This window comes from Hevea brasiliensis, chromosome 10 (assembly GCF_030052815.1).
Source record: "Hevea brasiliensis isolate MT/VB/25A 57/8 chromosome 10, ASM3005281v1, whole genome shotgun sequence".
Lineage (NCBI taxonomy): Eukaryota > Viridiplantae > Streptophyta > Magnoliopsida > Malpighiales > Euphorbiaceae > Hevea > Hevea brasiliensis.
The window spans coordinates 15,089,371-15,111,678 of record NC_079502.1 but is presented as its reverse complement, the minus strand read 5'-3'; the positions used below and the strand labels follow the sequence as shown (position 1 = coordinate 15,111,678).

Below are 22,308 nucleotides of genomic sequence, written 5' to 3'. Positions count from 1 at the left end.
GGCTCTTGACACAAGCATATAAGTTAAAATGTGCCACTTGGTACATTTTAATATCTAAGGAATATATATATATATATATATATATATATATATATATATATATATATATATATATATATATATATATATATATATATACACGAAGTTTGGTGTGTAATTACCGATCATTTGATAATATGGGAACCAAGAGAAAAGCTGCAACTATCTTCTCCTCTGTAATTCTTTTGAGCTTTCTGTTTCAAACATTTTCGCAGCTCCATGGAAGTCTGGACGAAGGCCTCGTGGACAAGGTTCAAGTCGGAGTGGTTCTTGATATGGCATCACCAGAAGGGAAGATTATACACAGCTGTATTTCCATGGCAATTTCTGATTTCTACAGTCTACATACTCATTATAAGACAAGACTTGTTCTCCACATTGAGGATTCGAAAGGAGAACCTCTGTATGCTCTATCAGCAGGTATGTTTTTTTTTTTTTTCTTAAATAGAAAATTGAGGGATTGGGATTACACCAAGATGGGCCAGGCCTCTTAGTCTCTTAGTTTGAAGATAATACTAAGAATAATTAATTAATTGTAAAAAAAAGCTAAGATTAATTAAGAGTTGGACTTGGGATATCAAAATTTGATATCAACAGTAACAATTTCCCTCTCAATACCCTAAAAAATTAAATTATTTTAATATTACATTTAAAAGCTATTAATACATCTCTTAAACTTGAAAAATTTCAGAGTTTTAAAGATATCTGATTCGGGTGAAATACTTTCTAACTAAAAAATAAGAGTATAATAATTAGAGGCTGTATAAATTTAATTGAATGAATTTAAATCCTTTTTATTTTTAGTTTAAATCAAGTTATTTTAAGTTGTGAATTGATTAAACTTCTCTTCAGTTTGCTATATGAAAAAATTGATTTTGATTCAATTTACATACTTTGAGTTATTTTAATTAAAATATTACGTTTTTTAAAAAAATTAATTCAAAATAATTTTTATTCGTTTGATTTTTTTTAATTAAATTTGAATTGATCGGATAAATTTAAGTTGTTCATCTTTAAGTTGAATCATATAAATCATTACTATATTGAATTTTAATTTTATAAGTCATTTAAATTTAAATTAAATATAAATTTAAATGAATTACATATCATTTCGTTTCAAGTTAAATGGATGAATTCGAATTGAAAATTGCACTCTCTAAATTTGTAATAAAAATAAGGGTAACTTACTATTTGGTTATTGGATTTTGATTGATACTATGATTTGATTTCTATATTTTAAAAATTAAAAAATTTAGTTCCTTACTTATGCATTTGTCAAAATTAGAGGCCCTTTCGTCTACTATTACCATTAGTATTAGTTTAAGTGAAATAAATAATATATTCATTATTCAATTAAGAAAATTTTGATCAATATTACAACTTGATCCTTATATTTTGAAAATTGAACAATTTAATCTCTATATATTTAATAATTGTTGAAATTATTAGAATTTGCTTTCTTATTAATTTTGTTCTTATTAAAACTTTTTCTTGAATTCTTTTTATAGACTAAAAAGAATTAATTTGTTTGATAACAATTAATTTTAGTTGAAGAGAAACATAAGTGAGGGATCAAATCATATAGTTTCTAATATAGAAGGAACAAATCATAATATTAATCAAATTCTAAGGGCCAAATAGTAAATTTTCCTTAATTGAATAAATGTATGTTTGTCTTTTCACTTAAATTAACAGTAATATTGAATGAAATGATCTCTGATTTTGACGAAAGTGAGTATCCAAAATACATAGACCAATTTATAATGTTAATCAAAACTCAAAGACCAAATAATAAATTTCCCTAAAAATAATTTGGCCTTTTCTATTAGAGTGAGGACTTAGTCCATAAGACAGGAGTTCTTACACAATAGACTGACGAGGCATATGTAAATTTCTCTCATTAGTTTTAAGCTTATTAATTGATATTGAAAATTAATTATGGCATATCCATAAATGTAATACTAGCTAGAGAGATCTATTTAATTATTATCGTTGTTGTATGCCTTGCTCATTTGTAAATATTATTAGTGTGTTATTTATTTTATTTATTTTATCAGTTTATAAACTTTTAACAAATCAACAAGGTAATTTAGTATACACTATTTAAATTATTAAATTATAAACGGGAAAAATTCATTTCTGTTCTTTTTTTTTCCCCTTTATTTCATGACCTATATACAATTTTATGAATATTTGATATGGGATAGGAGACGCATGGAAAATTTTTGTCTGAGTTCAATCTATCATGAATTTAATATTAATATACAAATATATGAATCTAACCTATTTTGCATGTAGATCCTATCATACATGTTGTATCTTGAGTTTATGTGGATCCTATCATACTGAGAATTACATTGACATTGGTGTAATGATTATAAGTCAACCTCCCTTTATTGCAAAATGCAGCTCTCAATCTTCTAAAAAACACAAAAGTGAGAGCAATCATTGGTGTACAAACATCACTTGAAGCAAAGCTCTTGGCAGAGTTAGGAAACAAAGCTAAATTCCCAGTAATTTCTTTCTCTACGCCTAGTCCTTCTCCATCGTTTGCCAAATACCCTTACTTCCTCCAAATCACGGAGGATGACATTCATCAAGCTAAAGGCATTGTTGCTATGATTGAAGCATTCAAGTGGAGAGATGTGATCCTTATCTACGAGGACACAGATAGTGTAAGAGATATTATACTATATTTTTTTGATTTCTTTTATGAAAAAAACATTCGAATTGCTTTTAAAAATGCCTTTAGTACTACATCTGAAGACGATCACATCATTGAGGAGCTTCAAAAGCTAAAGGAATTACAAACTACAGTATTTGTGGTGCATGCCTCACATTTTCTTGTATCTCGCATTTGCTTAACTGCCAAAAGTTTAGGGATGATGAATGAAGGATATGTTTGGATTATGACCACAAAGAGCATGAATGTTATCCATTCCATGGATTCATCTGTGATTGAATCAATGCAAGGAGTGATTGGTTTCAAGTCTTACATTCCACCATCCAAGAAGCTTGAAAATTTTACCAAAAGATGGAGAAGAAAAATCCATGCTCAACAGCTTGAAATTGAAGTGACGGATTTAAGTGCATATAGTTTGTGGGCATATGATTTTGCTTGGGCTCTAGCAAAAGCAATTGAGAAGGTAAACTGGGAAATTGCTTTCACCCATAAGCCAAATAAAATGGGATTGAACCTAATTGATTTGTATAACTTGACAACATCTAAATATGGTTCGATGCTTACTAAAGAGATATTGCAGAGTAGATTTAAAGGTTTAAGCGGTGCCTTTCAATTTGTGGATGGAAAACTAGTCTTAAATACATTTGAAATAGTGAATGTGATAGGAAGAGGAGAGCGAAGAGTTGGATACTGGAATGCTGTTGGAAACATCACAAGAGAATTATACTCATTATCAAATAATGGAAGTAATTTGTCTTCTTATTCTTCTTCTTCTGCTAGCTATCCTAATGATCTTGAAGACATTATATGGCCAGGAGGTTCTGCTACCACTCCTAAAGGTTTTGTGATGAAAACAATTAGTCAAAAGCTTAGAATAGGTGTTCCAGTAAGGTTAGGATTTCAAGAATTGGTGAAGGTGGATCATGATCCTCAAACAAATACAACTGTTGCTACTGGCTTTTGTGTTGATATATTTAAGACTGCCATCCAAACTCTACCCTATGATGTATATTATGAGTTTATACCCTTCAATGTTACAAAATTACAATCATCAGCTATTCACTTATACAATGATCTTATCGACCAAGTCTATTTACAGGTATCCTTCATTTCTCTCTCTCACTCTCTCTCTCTCTCTTTTTGGCTCTATATGTCATTTATTCCAGTCTTTGATTCATGGTTTTATGTGTTGCATGAACTTGGATAAAATGAAGAATATTGATGGTGCTGTTGGAGATATAACAATCACTGCAAACAGATCCTTATATGTTGACTTCACATTACCATTCACAGATATGGGCTCCGCAATGGTAGCTCCAAAACAAAATGAAAAGGGCATGTGGATTTTCTTGAAGCCACTTACGAAAGAACTTTGGCTATCGAGTGCTGGATTTTTCCTTTTGACAGGCTTTATTGTGTGGGTGATAGAACAAGGGATCAACAATGAATTCCAAGGCTCACCATCTCAACAAATTGGAACAATATTTTGGTTCTCCTTCTCAACACTTGTTTTTGCTAGTGGTAATAACCATTCATATCTACTCTTTCTCTTTCTCTCTCTCTCTCTCTCTCACTCTAGCTTTTTTTTTTTTAATCTCTTTCATTCCTTCTTAAATGGTTCAAATAGAGCTTCTATCTATAACTTCCTTCATCTATTTCTTATTTTTATTTAAGTTAACTTGGAGCTTTTATTTAGTGCTCTTAGTGCATATGTACCATTTTTCACAGTTGTTTGCTCTCCTTATTGTAAGGAGTGCCCATGTTGACCATTGAAGGTAAAATTAATTTACCACATGCATGACGTCTAGAGTTGCCTAGCTGGTCAACCACTCATATGCAAAATTGAGAATTGAGTTCGAGTTGGTTGGAGTTGTGTATTTCATAGTTGCTTAGAGTAGTGTTGGTTCTTCGTGTAGAATATCTATTGCATTGCTTTATGACAAATGTTACATGAATATATATAGGGATTACAAGATGTACAGGATATGGTTAATGTAGTTTGTTGTTACAAAGATAAGCGTTAGCTATAAGTTGGTTACAATAAAGGATTAGTTACAACAGAAGATTAACCTTATCACATCCCCTCAATCTGAACTTGAGAGTGGTCATATTGAAAGTAACTAATTTATGGAGATATGTCTTGTACAGGCAATAACTTTAGTTAAAAAATCTACCATTTAGTCCTTTGATGAAATGTAGCAAATCTGAAGTTGGTTACAATAAAGGATTAGTTACAACAGAAGATTAACCTTATCTCATCCCCTCAATCTGAACTTGAGAGTGGTTAGATTAAAAGTAACTAATTTATGGAGATTTGTCTTGTACAGGCAATAACTTTAGTTAAAAAATCTATAATTTAGTCCTTTGATGAAATGTAGCAGATCTGAAGTTGCTTTTTGGACACTAAATCTTGAACAAAATGAAACTCAACCTCTATGTGCTTGGTTTAGGAATGAAAATAAGATAAGTAGACAGATAAGTTGCACCCATATTGTTACACCATAGAATGAGACAACATGGAAAGGAGAAGCCAATATCATGTTAAAGTGATTGAAGCCAGATTAGTTTAGTTGCTGCAACACCAATAGCTCGATACTCAACTTATGAAGAACACTTAGCTATTGTGGGTTGCTTCTTGTTGGACCATGATATTATATTGTCTCCCATGTATACTGCATACCCTATTATTGATTTACGGTTATCTAGATTTGTGGAGTAGTCAGCATCAACATAGGCAATAATTTTATTATTGGAAAACTTATTGATCATTAAGCCGTAATGTTGGGTATAGCGAAAGACTCGTTTGATGGCAGCCTAATGATTTTATGTTGATGCATAAGAAACTGCAAAACATAATGGACTGCATACAAAGCATTAAGTCTTATGAGGGATAAGTATTATAACCCTTTAATAATAGGATGATTCATTTGAGAATCAATTGTTGTATTAGAATCTTGAATACAACTGAGGATCAATTATTGTATTAGAATCTTGAATGCTCAGTATAGTTTTGGTGCATACTGGAGTAGTGATACCAATGCACAAGGACATGTTGGCCTTAGCAAACAAGTCTCCAATATAATTTTTTTGTGTGTGAGAAGCAAACTTATGGGCATGTGGTGGACCTCAACATTAAGAAAGTAATCTAACTTTCCTAAGTCTTTTGACTTTATTAATATACACAAGGCATATAATATGAACCAAACCTGATTTGTAATGGAACAATGTTGTATCAACAATAAAAGACTTAAAGTTTAAATAAAAAAAAAGTTTGTTTAAACTTAGCTTGCCATTGACATGGAACTTGTTGAAGCCCATAGAGAAAATGATTCAACTTGCAAACTTGATATTGTTTCTCACAGTCATTAAATCCGGGAGGTTGTTCTATTTATATTATGTCTACAAAGTCACCATTGTAAAGGTGTTAGACACATCCAATTGCCGTATGGCAATGAAAAACACTATATGATGTGCACTAGGCTTGAGTACTAGGGGAAATGTATCGTTAAAATCTACCCTGGCCTATGGCGATAACTCTTCACAATATATTAGGCTTTAAACCTATCGATGGTACCATCAAGCTTTTGCAAGATGTAGTAAACCCACTTGTAACCCATAACATTTTATGCTACACTTCTTGTACTAGTGTCCATATGTTAGTATGAAGGAGAGCATTTATTTCATCAAACATTGCCTTTCACCAATTCTCATTAGGAGCTACTTTAAAGTAGCAGGAGGGAACAAGAGGGAGAGATATGGTGGCAATAAATAATCTTAGTTTCTAGTTATCAATTTTACTTCTCATTACCAGTGAACATTGGTCGGTTGGTTGGTTTTGTTTTTGATTCAATTTTATAGATGAGGATGGTGGAGAGGTTGGATAAGCTAAGAGATCTACTACCAAAAAAAGTCTAGGCAAGGAAGGTTAAGGGGAGGATGGGCATCTACTGATAAGATGGCATTGGGATAATATTTTATATTGAGATTGAGTGGTTATAATAGATGGCGTGATGAGTCATGTTTGTGTAGGAGATGATTGTGAGGTGTCTGTTGGTGAGTTAATTGTTACAGGATAAGGGTGGTCATGTGTTTGGGTTGGGATGGTTAGTGGGTGAAGTCCTAAAAGACTAGTTGTGGTTGTTGGCGTTTGGATGTAATAGTATGGTGCATGGGAGTGTTTGGGCACATCGGTAAGGGAAATGGTTAGAACGGATGTAACAAACTTGAATCGTGCACAATAGGAACAATATCACTTGTACTTTTGAACGAGAACACTTGATCATGGAATAAAACATAACATGAGACATGGATCTTAGTAGAAATAAATCTAAACTCAAATAACCTTTATGCAATTTATTGTACCTAAGAAAAATACAAGGACTTGACTAAGAAGCTAATTTATTTGGAGTCTATGTTTTAACCAAGGATAACATTGACACTCAAAACTTTTAATTTTTCATAATTTGGTCTTTTTTGAAACAATATTTGAAATGGGGAGGAAGGAGTGGTGTGAACGGATGGTAAATGATTTATTATATAGACGATTATTTCTAAAGCATAATTCCAGTATTTATTATAGAACGTCATAAAAGGGCATCTCCAGTTTTGACTATGTATCGTGTTTTCTTTCAGTAAACCCATTTTATTTTGGAGTATGTGAGCAGGAAATTTGTTGAGAAACCCATTGTCTCGCCAATATTTTGTAAGGGCTTGGAATTCACCCCTCTCGCCCCTAAATCGGTTTGAAAACTTTATTGGGAGTCCAAAATACTTTTCAACAATGTGATGGAATTTAATGAAAATATTTAAGACATCTAATTTTTATTTCATGAAATATATCCAACAATGAGATGGAATTTAATGAAAATATTTAAGACCAGTAATTTTTATTTTAGGAAATATATCTAACAATGTGATAGAATTTAAAGAAAATATTTAAGACATGTAATTTTTATTTCAGGAAATATATCCAACAATACTATTTATAATGGTCATAAAAAATCATAAAGTAACTAGAACCTTTGACGAATAGAATTAGGGATGGCCTTAAACATGAGAAAAAAATAAGTTGTAAGAGTTGGGTAATACATGTGTCTGGATCAGAAAAGGGAAGCTTATGACTTTTACTAACATGACAAGAATCTGATGGAGAACCTGAGCTATTTTTATTGATAGGCAATTTATTTGATGATAAAACATTATTAATGACTTATTGTTGGCATGAGTAAGACATGCATGCCAAGTGCTAAGATGAGCAATATTCATTATTGAAGAAGAACTAGGAATGACTTGAAGAGGCAAGCTTTTGAATAACGGCCACTTAACAGCCATTATTTAAAACTATTCTTTTAATTAATTAAGATTATGGCATCCCACTTAATTGACTTTATCACAATTCCAAGAGATTATATATAAGAATATATAACTGTCTCAATATCCCACCTAGGTAGTAATAATTGTAACTACTAGTTGGTGGATTATAAATATTGAGGTCTCTAACAGACTCTTGGTTAGCCTCCCTTTTGAAGCTAGAATTACCATCTCCTTCACCTTGGTATTAGAAGTAGCATCCCCTAAAGAGTAAATAGATGATGTTGAGCCAGATGGTAATCCATCCAACTTGAAGAGGCAAGTTGTAGAGGCCATTACATTTCCATAATCAACAATTGAGTGATACTTTTCTCCTAAGTCCATGGTCCATGTTTGTGCTGGACGACTTTTATTGGCCGGAAGGTTGGATTGTGCCTTTGATTGAGCTGGCATTGTTGAATATTGGGATTTTGGTGAAGGAAATTATCTAGCTAAATGACCATGACCCTGACAATTATAGAAGATAGTGTTCGGACTTGGTTTGTTTGTCACAATGTGCGAATTGTTGGAATGACCATGTCCTTATCCTTTTGAACTCCATTAGCCTCTTATGGTTCTGATGGCCAATTATGCTGGTGGTGGTACTGAATTCTCCAATGAAAGCTTTTCCATGCTTAGTTGAGTCTTCACTCCACTATAACCTTTTTCCAATTTGCAAGAGAAAGCCTTTTACATCCACAAGTCTTCAAGATGCTTGCAAACCTCTACAAGTGTTATCCCAAACACTTCACTCACTTCAAGCTTCACAATGTGCTTGAACAACACTTATAAATGACATAAAAGATTGTTTTTCACTCAATCTCACATAATACAACAAAAACTATAAAGATGAGAGAGAGTTGATATGCCAATGTAGCTCAAATAGAAGTTAAAGCACTTGAACAAAAGCATTAAATGATTTCTAAGAGTGTATATCAATCTCAAGCCTTCATTAAGTGTGGAAAGGTGTAAAAATAATGTATTTATAGGTTCAAAAATATTTCAGACTAGTAGGAACTTCATTAGAACGTTGCATGTATGTTTTCCAAAAAAATAGTTGTTATTTTGTCTTTTTTTGTGACTCTGTGCATTTATCAAACTGATGAAAATTTTGTGTACAAGTAGCAAACATATTAGCAAATTGGTTAACAAACTAATCAAGTTAGTAAACCGTCTTACAAAACAATGTACAAGTGGCAAACCAATTAGCAGACCTGGCAACCCTTCTTAGTCTAAATAACTTTGAAAACACAAGATTTTGAAAAGTTGATCTAGCCAAAAGGATTTTCAAAATCATACCAAATGCATTTTCTGAAATTTTAGATTTCAAAACCAAGAGATTAAAAATAAAATTAATTGGCACAACTCCCTCTAACCTTTTTACATTCAACCTAATGACTCTAACACCTAACTCTATACCTTCATTGAGTCTTCACAAGTCTTTGATAAGCAATTTTCTTATCTTTTCTTCACTTTGATTCATCTTGCGTTAGCCTTGACAAATCTCTTTCTATGTATATGGCTTAACACTTCACCTTCCTTTTCACAACACTTTGAAATAAGGTTAGTTGATTCCATTTGAGTTTTGATATCATAAAAAACAATTCCTTATTTTGAGCTTATGGGGCTAACAACTTCTTCTATAACAAGACACTGTAACACAGAAAATTGATCAAATAGAAACTTTTTTTTTCTCATGTAAACTTCAATGGAATCAGATCCTTTGGATAGGTGTTTTAGTTGCTTCCTCAATTGTTTTATTTGAGTTTGAGACCTGAAGCCAAAGATGATGTACAATTTCTACTAGGCTTTCTGAGCTATTGCCAAATTAATGATTTGAGGCAAAAATATTTTTGGCAATGGAAGAAAAGAGGTAGCTTGACATGAGCTAGTCATGGCGAAACCATATTTTACATTCCATATTAACAGTACCATCAAATAGTTTTTGAGAAGGTAGAGTTTAGGTGGGAGAAATGTGCTACGCAAGGTTATGGTTATGAAGTAAAGAAAAAAATTGAGCTTGCCAAAGAAGATAATTAGTTGAGGCTAGTTTAATGGTTAAGTACAGGAAAGCATTCGAAAGAGACATGGTGTGAGAAACAATAGCAAAAGCAAACAAGGAAGCATTGGAAATGAGGGCTTATTCTGTAGACATAATGTTGTTAAGCGAAATGGCTCTAATACCATGTAGAACATCTATTGGCTGTATCACAGATGTTACATGAATATATATAGGGATTACAAGATGTACAGGTTGTGGTTAATCCAGCTAGTTGTTACAGAGATTTGCCTTAGCTATAGGTTGGTTACAACAGAAGATTAGTTACGACAGAATATTAACCTTATCACTTTGCTCCTCACAATCCATTAAATTAAGAGCAATTTTTTACCAAATTAGCCAATTAGTTATGGTTTAAAAAATGTATTATTGTGAGTAATTGATGAATCATAAATTCAGTGTGGATATCTCTTCTTTTCCATTTTGTTACAGGGGAAAGGTTGTTAAGCAACTTGTCAAAATTCGTAGTTCTTGTGTGGGCATTTGTGGTACTTATATTCACTTCTAGCTATACAGCTACATTGACTTCAATGATGACGGCTCGGCAGATTCAACTGAACTCAAAGGAGAATGACATTATATGGTATGAACCTATATCTTCCCACGCCCATGGAGATAGTAACTTGCATTTTGAAAATTTTCATCCTAAGACTTTTAACACTGAGGAAGAATTTGTGAAAGCTTTATCCAAGGGAAGAAAGAATGGTGGAGTTTCTGCTATTGTTGATAGGCTACCATACATCAAATTGTTCCTTGCCAAGTACCCCAAAAATTATTCCATGGTTGGACCCATCATGCATACGACCAATGGCTTTGGCTTCGTAAGTATAAAAGTGTGTGTATACATATATATATATAATTGATTCAGATTGACGCTTTAACTTGAAACTTCACAATCTTGAAACTTTCAGGCTTTTCGCAAAGGGTCACCATTGGTCCCTCACATCTCAAGAGCAATTGCTAAACTAAGAGAAGAAGGAAAGCTTGCTATGATGGAAAATGCATGGCTTAAAAGCCATTCAACTTTGGCATCAGAATTGGAAGAAAATGCAGACAATGATGTGAAACCTCTTACCTTTGAGAGCTTCCGCGGGTTATTCTTTATCAGTGGAATTTCTTCAACTTTCGCTCTCGCTATATTTTTTGTGTTGCGGCTTCATAAAAAATGGCAAGTTGTGAAAAGCTATAACTTTCATTTTAGTGATTGTTCCTTAAAGACCATATTTCAGAAGAAAATTGTTAGAAGGGTGCCACAAACCAATGTAATGATCCCTTAGTTTCAAACTTTGGAAAATAAATTTGGTAGCATATTATGCAACTTTATTGAATTATATTAGTGTAAAAAAAAAATTATAAACTAATTTGCAGGTTGGGACTCATTTTAATTTGAAATATTATTTTATAAATTTTTTACTTAATTTTTATTAATTTAATTTTAAATAAAAATTCAAATTGATCTGAATTAAAAGAGTCCAACTTTATGTTGAGTAATTACTTCATTTATTCAGTTGACTTTGAATTGAACTATCATAATTCACAATTCATTCAAGTTTGAATTATTTTAAATTTTATGTGAATTAAAAAGAATTATGAATCACTTTGAAATTGAGTGAGTTCTTGTCGAATTGATTGATCAGGTTAAAATTTGCCACCTTTAATTAATTCTTTATTAACATTTTATTAAGGAAATTATTTTTTCTGCATGCTAAATTAAATAAATATTTTAAAATCTCATAAACTATTATTTTTTATTGATTAGATATAGGTTGATTGGCAACACCTTTAGATGTGAGGTATTAGTATCACAGTCTCTTTGGATATATATATATAGGTCATAGTAATCATATACCTGAAGTTTGGAGATACCTACTATATGAGTCTAGAAAGTTTGAAGTATTAATTGTGGAAGTCTGATTAAATTCTGATGTAATAAATATCCTTTTTTTTCATTTTAATTTATGACATGGTTTTTGTTATATTTTTTTATAAAATTAAAAAAAAAATATTAAAAAGATGTCAAATGTGATAAAATTTGAAATTGTTGCTTCACTAATATGGTTTCATTTTCATTGTTTTAGATATAGAGGCCTGTGAGTAAAGAAAAAAGAGTCAAGAGTTCCACTGGAGAGATTTTCGGTGAAGAACCTCCAACACTCAAGTTAGAGAAATGATATTTTCCATTAACATTAGGATAGAAAAAATGGTAGAGAAAAAGAGGGAGAGAAGAGAGGTAGAGCAAAGAGAGTGAAAAGAGAAAAGGAGTAGGAAAGTAACCTCCTTCCCTTTTACCTAATCCTATTTATGGGAAAAATTGATAATAGTATATTTTAGAGAATATTCCCTAGCGACATATTTTTTTAATTACAGGGGTATATATTATATGTAATTATTTTATATTATATTAAAATGTTAACACAAATGTAAATAAAACTCAAATAAACGTTGAAATTTTTAGAGATTGTAATTATTTTACAATTTAATAAGGAGCATCTCCCTTTTTTGAGCTACATGTGTATGTCTATCTTCTAATTAAAAAGGTAATAAGTCAAGAGGTGAGCCGATGTATGTGTGTGTAGGCCAAAATGTACCGCCGAAAAATGGGCTAGTCCTTCGAGATTCTATATTAATTGTGGACATGTGCATGTATTTGTTTATAAGGATTAGCACAATCGCATGTGTGTTTATCTTTAAAAAAAAAAAAAATAGAATAGGAACGTTCATATTTCTGCTTAAAAGATTGTAAATATCTTAAAATAGAAAGGTATTTATCATTTATGTTTAGATTAGATTAATTTTATATTCTTTTACTTATTTAAATTGTATATTTATACCTCATGTATCAAATATACAATATAAATATTTTTTTTTTTCTTTTCATTAAAAAATACCCTTAACAAATATGTCAACTTCGTAGTTCATACTGCTAATAGACGTCACAGATGCTGCACATTATGTTAATCTCGGCATACTTTCCCTCCTCAAGCAAATATTGCATATTTTCATAAATGGATTTGCTTCAAGTTGAATCATTTGGATCATTGCATTGATTATCAATTAAACTATGACACCCCTTACCCGTTTACAGTATAGAAGAGTAAGGTATGCCACTCCGTGTACCAAAACACCTTATTTTATTTCAATTATTTTTATTTTTCCATATTTTTTTTTTATAGTTATGAAGTACAATTTGTGAGATATCATTCATTTAAGTCATTTATTGAAACATAAATTCATTTGAGGTTCCGCAAATTTTATAGAAAATTCGACAGAGTACCGGCTAAAAACGGAGAAAACAGTTCTTTAGAACTTGTGAAAAACACTTCCAATATATTTTCAATCATTCCCAAACTTCATTTCATCAACAAAGTCTCAATATTTTTCAATAACAATTCCATTTCCCATTCATTCATTCCTCATGATATTCATATACAAATCATAAATAAATACTCAATTTTTCATTCATAAACACAAATTTCACTATTTACCTTAATACCAAAATACATTATATAAGTCTCAATTACACGTGAGAAAATAAAAGTTAATTACAAAATATCAAAATAAAACCTAGTGTCCTACCAATGCACTGATTACGGTGAGGTGACACAGACACTATGCAGAGCTGCAGATGATCTCACCCAGTTTGTGGTCTACTGGGCTCTCTATCGGTCTCTCCAGAACCTACGCGTGGCAAAAAGCAACGCGCTAAGCAATAATGCTTAGTGGTGCAAATAATAAAATAAAAAAAAATAACAGAAAATAAATATGCAGTGCATGTTCTAATGTCTTATGCAGACAATTTTTCGATCATTATTAGTAATCTTATTTATTTTGTATTTGTTATATTCATAATTTCATTAAATTTATTCACTTTTATTTTTGGTTGCCCAAGTAACCTATACTGGATGACTGGACTGGATAAACGGGTAAACTGGCACTGGGTATCAAGTACCTCGGGCTGTCACACCATCGGTCACATATGTATCTCCCGGTGTGCAACAGAATAGCTAATAAGCTTGTAATAAACATTAGGCACAAGGTCAAGTATCATCACAATGTCAGAATGGCTAAAAGCCATAAAATCACATAATGACATAATGCCAAGTGCAGTACTGGTAATTGAACCTTATTGGCATACCAACCTATCTAAACCAATCTTGCTAGGTACTAGGGCATGTTACACTTTTAAATTTTATAATTCTTGAAATTTAGGTTTAGGTGTTACTATTCATTTTCTTAGTCAACTAAAATATTGTCTTTTGCATAGACAATAGGTACATTGGTTCTAATACTCTCAACATACCACATTTTGCATTCTAAAGTTGTTGGTATTGGTTGCCAATACCATTTCTAAGCTTAGTGTTAATTATTCATAATTTTTAGATTTCAAGCCTTATGTTTACTGTTCCATTGGTCATTTGTACAGTAGGAATTTGGCAAAGTTGTCTTCATGAATGTTGTTCCTTATTGTTTCTATTTACATTTTCCTTTTTGAATCACTCCATTTGGAGTTTTGTAGCTCAAGTTATGGCCTAAACACCATAACTGGCCGGATTGGATAGAATCCAAAATTCTGGGCAAAACTGGTTCTGCCAGATTTGGTAACCTAAGTTTGGTTGGCAATTTGACTAGGTTATGGTCAGAATTTGGATTTGTGTTCTTCATGAAAATTGTAGGTCTATGTCTCAGCTTTCTGCTGGTAAAATTTCAGGTCAATTGGACCTTTATACACTGAGTTATGACCAAATGAATAAATACTGTTCATTTAGTCATTTTGCCCAAGCAGAATGCAAGTCACCCAGATTAGGGCAATTTTTAGGTCAACTTGGTTTGATTTTCTGGGTAGGGTTTCTTCATCAACGTTGTGCTATTATGTGTCTAGTTTCATGTCCAATTGGCCTTACACCAATTGAACCTCTACAACTCCATTTATAACTGCCCAAACCTGCTAGACTCATACTCAGTCTTACAGGTCAGCCAAGGCAGCTTACCCCAACTCAAATACCAAGTCTCAACTCACTTCATTTCCTCATCATACACATTCAAATGGTCACTAATTGACCATTACAAGGTTAATGAACCATCACATGAGCAAACCCTAGAATTGTTCAAGTGTCCATATTTTTCCATATTCATACATGCCTAATCTTTGCATTTCACCTACACAACTAAGTTCAATCATTCATTTAGCACCAAGGGCTGCTCCTCAACACTTTGCTATCAAGCAAAATCACCAACCCTTACTAACCCTAGCTGCCTAAATTTGTAGGGTGCACACACACACTTGTTTGTTTCATTTTCTTACATTTCCTACACATTTCATGCCATTAAACATGAATTAAACTAAAAATAGCAAAAGTTTGGTCACTTACAACTTGGAGCAGAATTTTCTCTCTTCACAAACTTCTTTTTTTCTTCCTCTTTTGGCTGCCTAGAGGATATTCAAGTTGCTTGGTTAATTTTTTGTGAAGCTAGGTTAGGGTTTCAAGTGAGTTTTAGTGAGTTATAAAGCTTGTATAAGCTTTAATAGTGGTAAGGGTTAGGAGAAGAGGAAACGGCAGGTTGAAGGAGAAGAAGCTGATGACTTTTTTTATTTTTCTTTTCTTTTTTATCTTCTTTTATTACTTAATTTAGTGGCTTTTAATTTTGATTGGTGGAGATAGGGGTGATGACATCATGTGATGTCAAAATTGTCATTAAATCTCATTTTCTTTCCTTTTCTTCTCTACTCATTTTCAATTTAATTTTTAGCAATATTTATTCACATTTTATGTCATAATAATTATTTACTTAACTGGACAATTCGGCAAAAAATCACCTCTAAAGGCGAAATGACCAAAATGTTTTCCATTTGGCTTAATAGACTAAAATTGTATGTACCAATTGAAAAATTTTTCTAAGCATTTTCTTGGCATTCTAATGCCATAGAAACCTCAATGACCCTTCTCTGGAGTCCCAAAAATTATTTTATGAATTTTCCCCCTGGTCTAGGGCTCCTAGTTGCGAGGACCGCAACTTCCCACTGGGTTACTCATCGCTAGGGTACCGGCTCATTTAACTTGGTTATATTTCATTTCTAAAATTTTTCCTAAATTTTTCTTATTAATATTTGAGTTAATTATGGTTCCTTACTTTAGTTTAAATATTTTTTCGGATGTTCTAGCTGTCCAGACCAACACTGGTCACCAGAACAATAGAATGTACAGAGTTGCTACAGGGAGGGTGTTACATAAACTCTCAATTCTGCCATTAGCATCAAATTGTATCACTATTAATAAAAAAATTTTAATAGTCATGAGTTTTATGTGATATTAATTTATATAAATTAATTTAGAACAGGAAAAATAAAATTGATTCAGGAACTCAGTAGACAAAACACATAATATTAGGATGATTTTTTTTGTGTCCTAATCAAATTCCCCCATTTCTATTCTAAGATAGTTTCTCAAAATTAACATAGTGAAACTTACACATATGAGGTTGTTAATTAAAAAAGTTTACTATGAAATTTAATAAAATTATAAGAGCTTACTATAGAATACTAAAGATTAATTACTCAATAAAAATGCATAATTTAAGAGTTTGAGGATGGTTTACTCTTATTTCTTTTTAATTAATCTAATAATAACATGAAATGATGTATGGGTATGAGATATAATAATTAGTGTAGAGCAAATCAAGCAATTGTGAATTGGCCCCAGGAAGGTCCAGAATGGGAAAATTCCATATAAGATATTATAATTCAAGATATAAATATGTTGGTTTGAAATTTAAAATATAAATTCTACTTATTTAATATGTAGATTCTATTGTATATGATACATTTTGAGTTTACAGTGAATATAGAAAGAAGAGTGTAGCTATGCAGTTAGATACAAATTAAAGGGTTCTAAGATATGGTAATTAACAATTTTAGCAAATCATTCAACCAAGCCAAACATTCACCATTAGGAACTTCCCCACCCACCCAATTCATTCATACTGCATCAGTGAAATATGGAGTAATTTGTTTTTATCTGTACAGAAGGAAAAAAAAAAAAAAAAAGAAAGGCCATTAAATAAGAAAGAGGCCCATATGAGATTGACCTTACAATGCAAAATGCAGTGAATACTTATTACATACGACATGGGAATTATGGTTTTGTATTTTGTTTTGTGTGAAAATGGAAAATTTCATAGAGACAAAAGGAACAGCGAATACAGTAGTGGAACTTGTAAGAAAGTGCCTTTTGTAGCTAAACTCCCCTTTTTTTTTTTTAAAAAAGCATAAAGATTTTTATTTCCTTCTGTGTTTTGCTATTTTCCTTCATCAGCCTGCAAACTTAAGATAGACAGATATGGTTTTGGATTGGTGGGCAGATTTTTGCATCTTGAGGAATGCAAGCTTTGCATATACCTACCATACACCATGACCAAGCCTCACTAATTTCAACCCCTTCCTCTTTCTTATAGAATTCCTCCCCCAACACAGCCACCCACCCCCACCCCCACCCCCCGGCTTTTTTTTTTGAAAATCATAATTCATGTTAGCTCCTACCATGTCTCGTCAGCTACTTACAATCTTGGTCCTTGCCATACACAAATAAATCATAGTATGATGATGCTGTAGAACTTATGGCGATATCTCTCATGAGCTTATCCTCCTTGTACATTTTTTTTTCTTCTTTTCTAAACTTCACAAAAGTGGCTCGAGTTTTCTTGACCTTGCAAGTCCGAGAAGGCATTGATTATGGTTATGATTGCTTCTTACACCTTTAAAGAGGTGCAGAAAATGAATACCCAACTCTATATTTTGAGCACTTCGAGCGTATGAAATTAGTAGATTTTATTTGTAATACAATGAACCTGTGTTCATGTTCTACTTCTTTTTCAGGATTGACTCATTACCTTATCGCTATAAAGTTTACAAAGAAGAGAAGACAGATTCTTTCTGTTTGGATTACTTTGTATTTTGGGGTTTTTGTTTGATGTTGTACCCTGACTATTGTGGCATGATGGGTCTTAAAGTACAAAGGAAATTACAAGGAAGTATCCAGTTCCACTCATTTTCATTTCAGGGTCTGTAATTCACTTTATGAGAATATAATATATGAGGTTTCACATCATTAGTAAATAATGACTTTCCGTCTTCTCTTTGTCAAAAAGTGTTGACCTTGGTTGGAAGAGAAATCTGCTAATGTGAAATAAAAAAAAAGTGAAAATTACAAAAAGATATCCCGTGGTTTCACTCATTTTCACTTTAATGTCTATGGTTCATTACGTGACAAAGTAGTACTATGAGATTTTACACCGTTAGCAAACCAAGTGAATTATTCAACTTTCGAAAACAATTAGAATATGAGATCTTTCACTTTTGGAATACCATGGAAAATTTATGTATGTTCTTTCTTAAAAATTCAATTTGCTAGTTGCAATATTTTTTGATGGCAAAGTCTCTAGACCAAAAGAAACAGACATAATGTCCAGAAGTGTGCCCAAAGAGAAGAAAAGCATTAGCCGCCTCATAGAAGGGAGGAACAAGTGGCCAGCCAGCCAGCCAAGGCATTGATTTAATTTAGCCACTTCAACAGCAGAATTGTTACTCTTACACAAATTCTCAGTAATACTAATTTAGTAACTCACTCGAGAGTTTATGCCACATCCTTTGATAGTGATTTCAAAAGTGAAAATGCAAACTCTAGATTCAGAAATTTATTGATAGTGATTCCGAAAGTCAGGATTTTCATGCAAAACTCCACATCAGCATACCTTCACTTTTGGAATTATTGTACCCAAAGTGAATAAAGCCTCTTTCTTATGAATATCTTAGCGGTGTATGAATTATTTTTTCTTTTTTATTTTTATTATAAAAAATTATTAAATATATTATATTAATGACACATCAGTGAAAATTGACAGCATCAAATAAAATATTGCAATTTGTTTTTATAGTGTTATCACAAGGTATCACTTTGTCACAAAGTAAACTTCAGACCCTGAAGTAAAAAATGGATGAAATCGCAGGCTACTTTTTTGTAATTTTCCTATTATTTTATATTTCACATAAGCAACTGTCGCAAGGTGTTTAGCGGTCGCCTGGACGAACACTCACCGAAATGGGAAAAGTGAGGAGTCGCCACTTTAATTTTAATGGAAATTAAAGAAAACCATTTGTGAAAGTAAGTTAACATGAAACCACTTCAAAAACAGAGATTCTAAGTTCGGGGTCCGTAAACGGGCAAGGAAGGTCTTAGGCACCCCACCTCGTCCCTCAACGAGGGTAAGCAGATTTAACTTCACGTTCTTCATAGTTAGGAGGGTTTGAATGGAAATGTTAATCCTTTTGACAAAAAGGAATATTTGATTTTTCACTAATCCGGATTACTCAGATACATAAGTAAATGAAACAACCTTAGTGAGTTGCTGTTGCGTATTAATTTTATTTCAGGGGGGATCATCTTACGTATTTGTTGAAATTTAATTTAGGAATCGGATAAGAACTCTCTTCCGATCTCCTTAAAATATTTATTAAAATTTTTAGGCTTGAGAATCGGATAAGAACTCTACTCCGATCTCTTTGAAATATTTATTAAAATTCTTAGGTTGAGAATCGGATAAGAACTCTCCTCCGATCTCCTTTTTCAAAATATTTGTTAAAATTTTTAAGTGAGAATCGGATAAGAACTCTCCTCCGACCTCTATTAAATATTTATTAGAAATTTTAGGTGAGGATCGGATAAGAACTCTCCTTCGACCTCTGTTAAATATTTGTGGAAATTTCGGGTGAGGATACCTTTGTTAAATATTTATGGAAATTTTGGGCGAGGATCGGATAAGAACTCTCCTCCGACCTCTGTTAAATATTTATGGAAATTTTGGGCTAGGATCGGATAAGAACTCTCCTCCGACTTCTATTAAATATTTATGGAAATTTTGGGCGAGGATCGGATAAGAACTCTCCTCCGACCTCTATTAAACATTTAAATGGGGACCGGATAAGGACTTTTCCGATCTCTCGAGGTTTAATTACAGCTACGCATCATAAGAACCTGAGACTAAGAGTTCCGGCATTCAAAGATGCCAAGGGTCGGAATAAGGCTTCTGTTAACTTGTTGGTACCTTGTGACCAGACATAGGATACCAGACTAAATTTTACCGATCTCCTATGTAATTACCTTACCAGTACCTTTTTATACCTAATCCATTCTGTTTATTTATCTGAAATTTAGTTTCATTCCGCTTTATGACGTCATACTGAATCACCTTCTATGTTAGCCTAGTGATTCAACTCTATTATTTTCTTGACGTATTATTCAGGCCTTCTATTTTACAGAAACACTTAAGATACAGCTACCTACATTTTATCGAACTACTTATACGCTACTCGAGATGAGGACTCTCGCATTTAGAAGTAGCAAGGCTTAACAAAAAGAATGGACCAGTTGACAAAGAAAGTAAACTTCGGGAATAACCTTCATTACACCATATAAATTTGGCGAAGATTACAAACATAAAAGTAAAGGGAATGCGTAAAATAAAGAGAGCTTTTAGTGAAACGGAGATATAAACACTCACCTGTAAGGAGCCGAACCTACTGAACTAATCGCAGAACGTAATAGGAGCGCGGGCTGTTTAGCCTGAAGGTTGAAGCTCGCCTAGAAACGAAGGATGCTTAGCTAAACTGCAGTAAGGTTTAAACAACCAAGTTGAATGGAGTTGAGCTTGGAGAATGAGAATGGAAATAAAGATAACAAAGAAATGAAAGTAAGAGCGTCACAGGATAATGAACGAACTGAAAATGGAGAGTTCCAGTATTTCAAGAATCCCTTTTGCAAGAAAACACTTCAGAAAACTAGTTTCAAAAGTTTTTCCTTATCAAAAGCTTAAAAACAGCAGAGTAACGAACTGAATTAAATTTCAGAGTTCTTCCGCTATAGTAACTACCTCTCTTTTTTTGCCCGTCCCTTGAACAGCTTTCATGCAGGTATTTATAGGAACCGGGTGCTTCCCCTGAAGGGTCAGGATCTATTTTGAGGGAGATGGAGGGTCAGGATTTCGAAGGACATGATCTGAGGCTCAGGAATTAAAGAGGATCAGAACGGACGGCCGAGATCCCCTTTAGAATATTTGTACTTTTCCTCATCTAATCAGACGGTCCCAAATTCTCTTATCCGGGGCGATCCGAGGGCTGGGAATAAAAGGCGGCAGTCTTGTCATCTTCTTCTTTGATCCAAGGGCTCTGGACTCGTCCTTACAAATAAGATCAACGGTGGAGATTGAGATGTACAGCACTGTCGTGACATATTCTGGCACTTGTCAGGAATGCGGGCGATTCTGAGGCGTGCGGTGGGGATCTCGTCTGCCACGCTTTAACTACCTCAGCTCTGATTATGACGACGGTTAGCGGAAGTTTGTCTTATTCTTTTTGCTATCCGACCTACTTTCTTTTTCGATCTTCCGATCTTTCATGCCGGTCTCCCTTCTACCGATCTTTACCACATCGGTCTTCCTTTTATCGGGTTTGGTCTAGTCAAAGCATTTATTTCCCTCATTTCTCGAGGCGTCCGCCTCGTTTTCTACTTGCAATAAATGCTCAAATTTTTCCTATATATACCTTCAACCTGGAAGCCCTACCTCATTTGACTTTCTCCCCTATTCTCCTCATTTTTCCTGTTCTAGCTGCTCCGGCAACAATCCCGGACAAGATGACCATTTTTAATCTTTTTCCGGTTGCCCTTTTTGTTCCTCGCCTGAAAATTTACGATCCCGGTGATCGAAAAATCATGATGACCTTATCTGATGATAGTGAGAGAACTGGACTAATTAACCGATCTGGATCGAGGACCTCAATCGTACCGATCTCGAATCGTTCGCCCGATATAATCGGCGAACTGATTTCGGGCGAGAAGACTGCTAATATTCCCCTCAACGCCGGTGTTTGCTCTTTGGCGTTCATCTGGCTCCTCTCCACACTGGGTGTTTCGACAGCAGCTCGATTTCGAGCGGTAACTTTGATGACAACCTCTCTCATTCTCATGGGAGTCATAGTCCCCTCAGCCGGTCTCCTGGTCAAACACATCTTTTGACTCAGCCATGAGACTAGGCTTTGACATAGGCCTTTTAGATAGGATGTTCCACCGATCTCTAGAGATCGCCCTTATGATGTAATTTGATCTTTTGGAAATAAAATTTATTTTGTCAA

General features: G+C 33.1%; 1 protein-coding gene across 1 annotated transcript in view; it reads left to right on the top strand.

Annotated features, from left to right (window-relative positions):
* Positions 1-290: 290 nt before the first annotated feature.
* The window catches only part of LOC110652347 (glutamate receptor 1.2-like), a 48,186-nt gene continuing 26,168 nt past the window's right edge, over positions 291-22,308 (top strand). The window contains exons 1-6 of the mRNA XM_058128546.1: positions 291-459; positions 2,449-3,185; positions 3,216-3,821; positions 3,937-4,243; positions 10,563-10,951; positions 11,042-11,392. Coding sequence (XP_057984529.1) covers positions 315-459; positions 2,449-3,185; positions 3,216-3,821; positions 3,937-4,243; positions 10,563-10,951; positions 11,042-11,392 — 2,535 coding nt within the window. The 5' untranslated portion in view covers positions 291-314. The remainder of the gene's footprint in view (positions 460-2,448; positions 3,186-3,215; positions 3,822-3,936; positions 4,244-10,562; positions 10,952-11,041; positions 11,393-22,308) is intronic.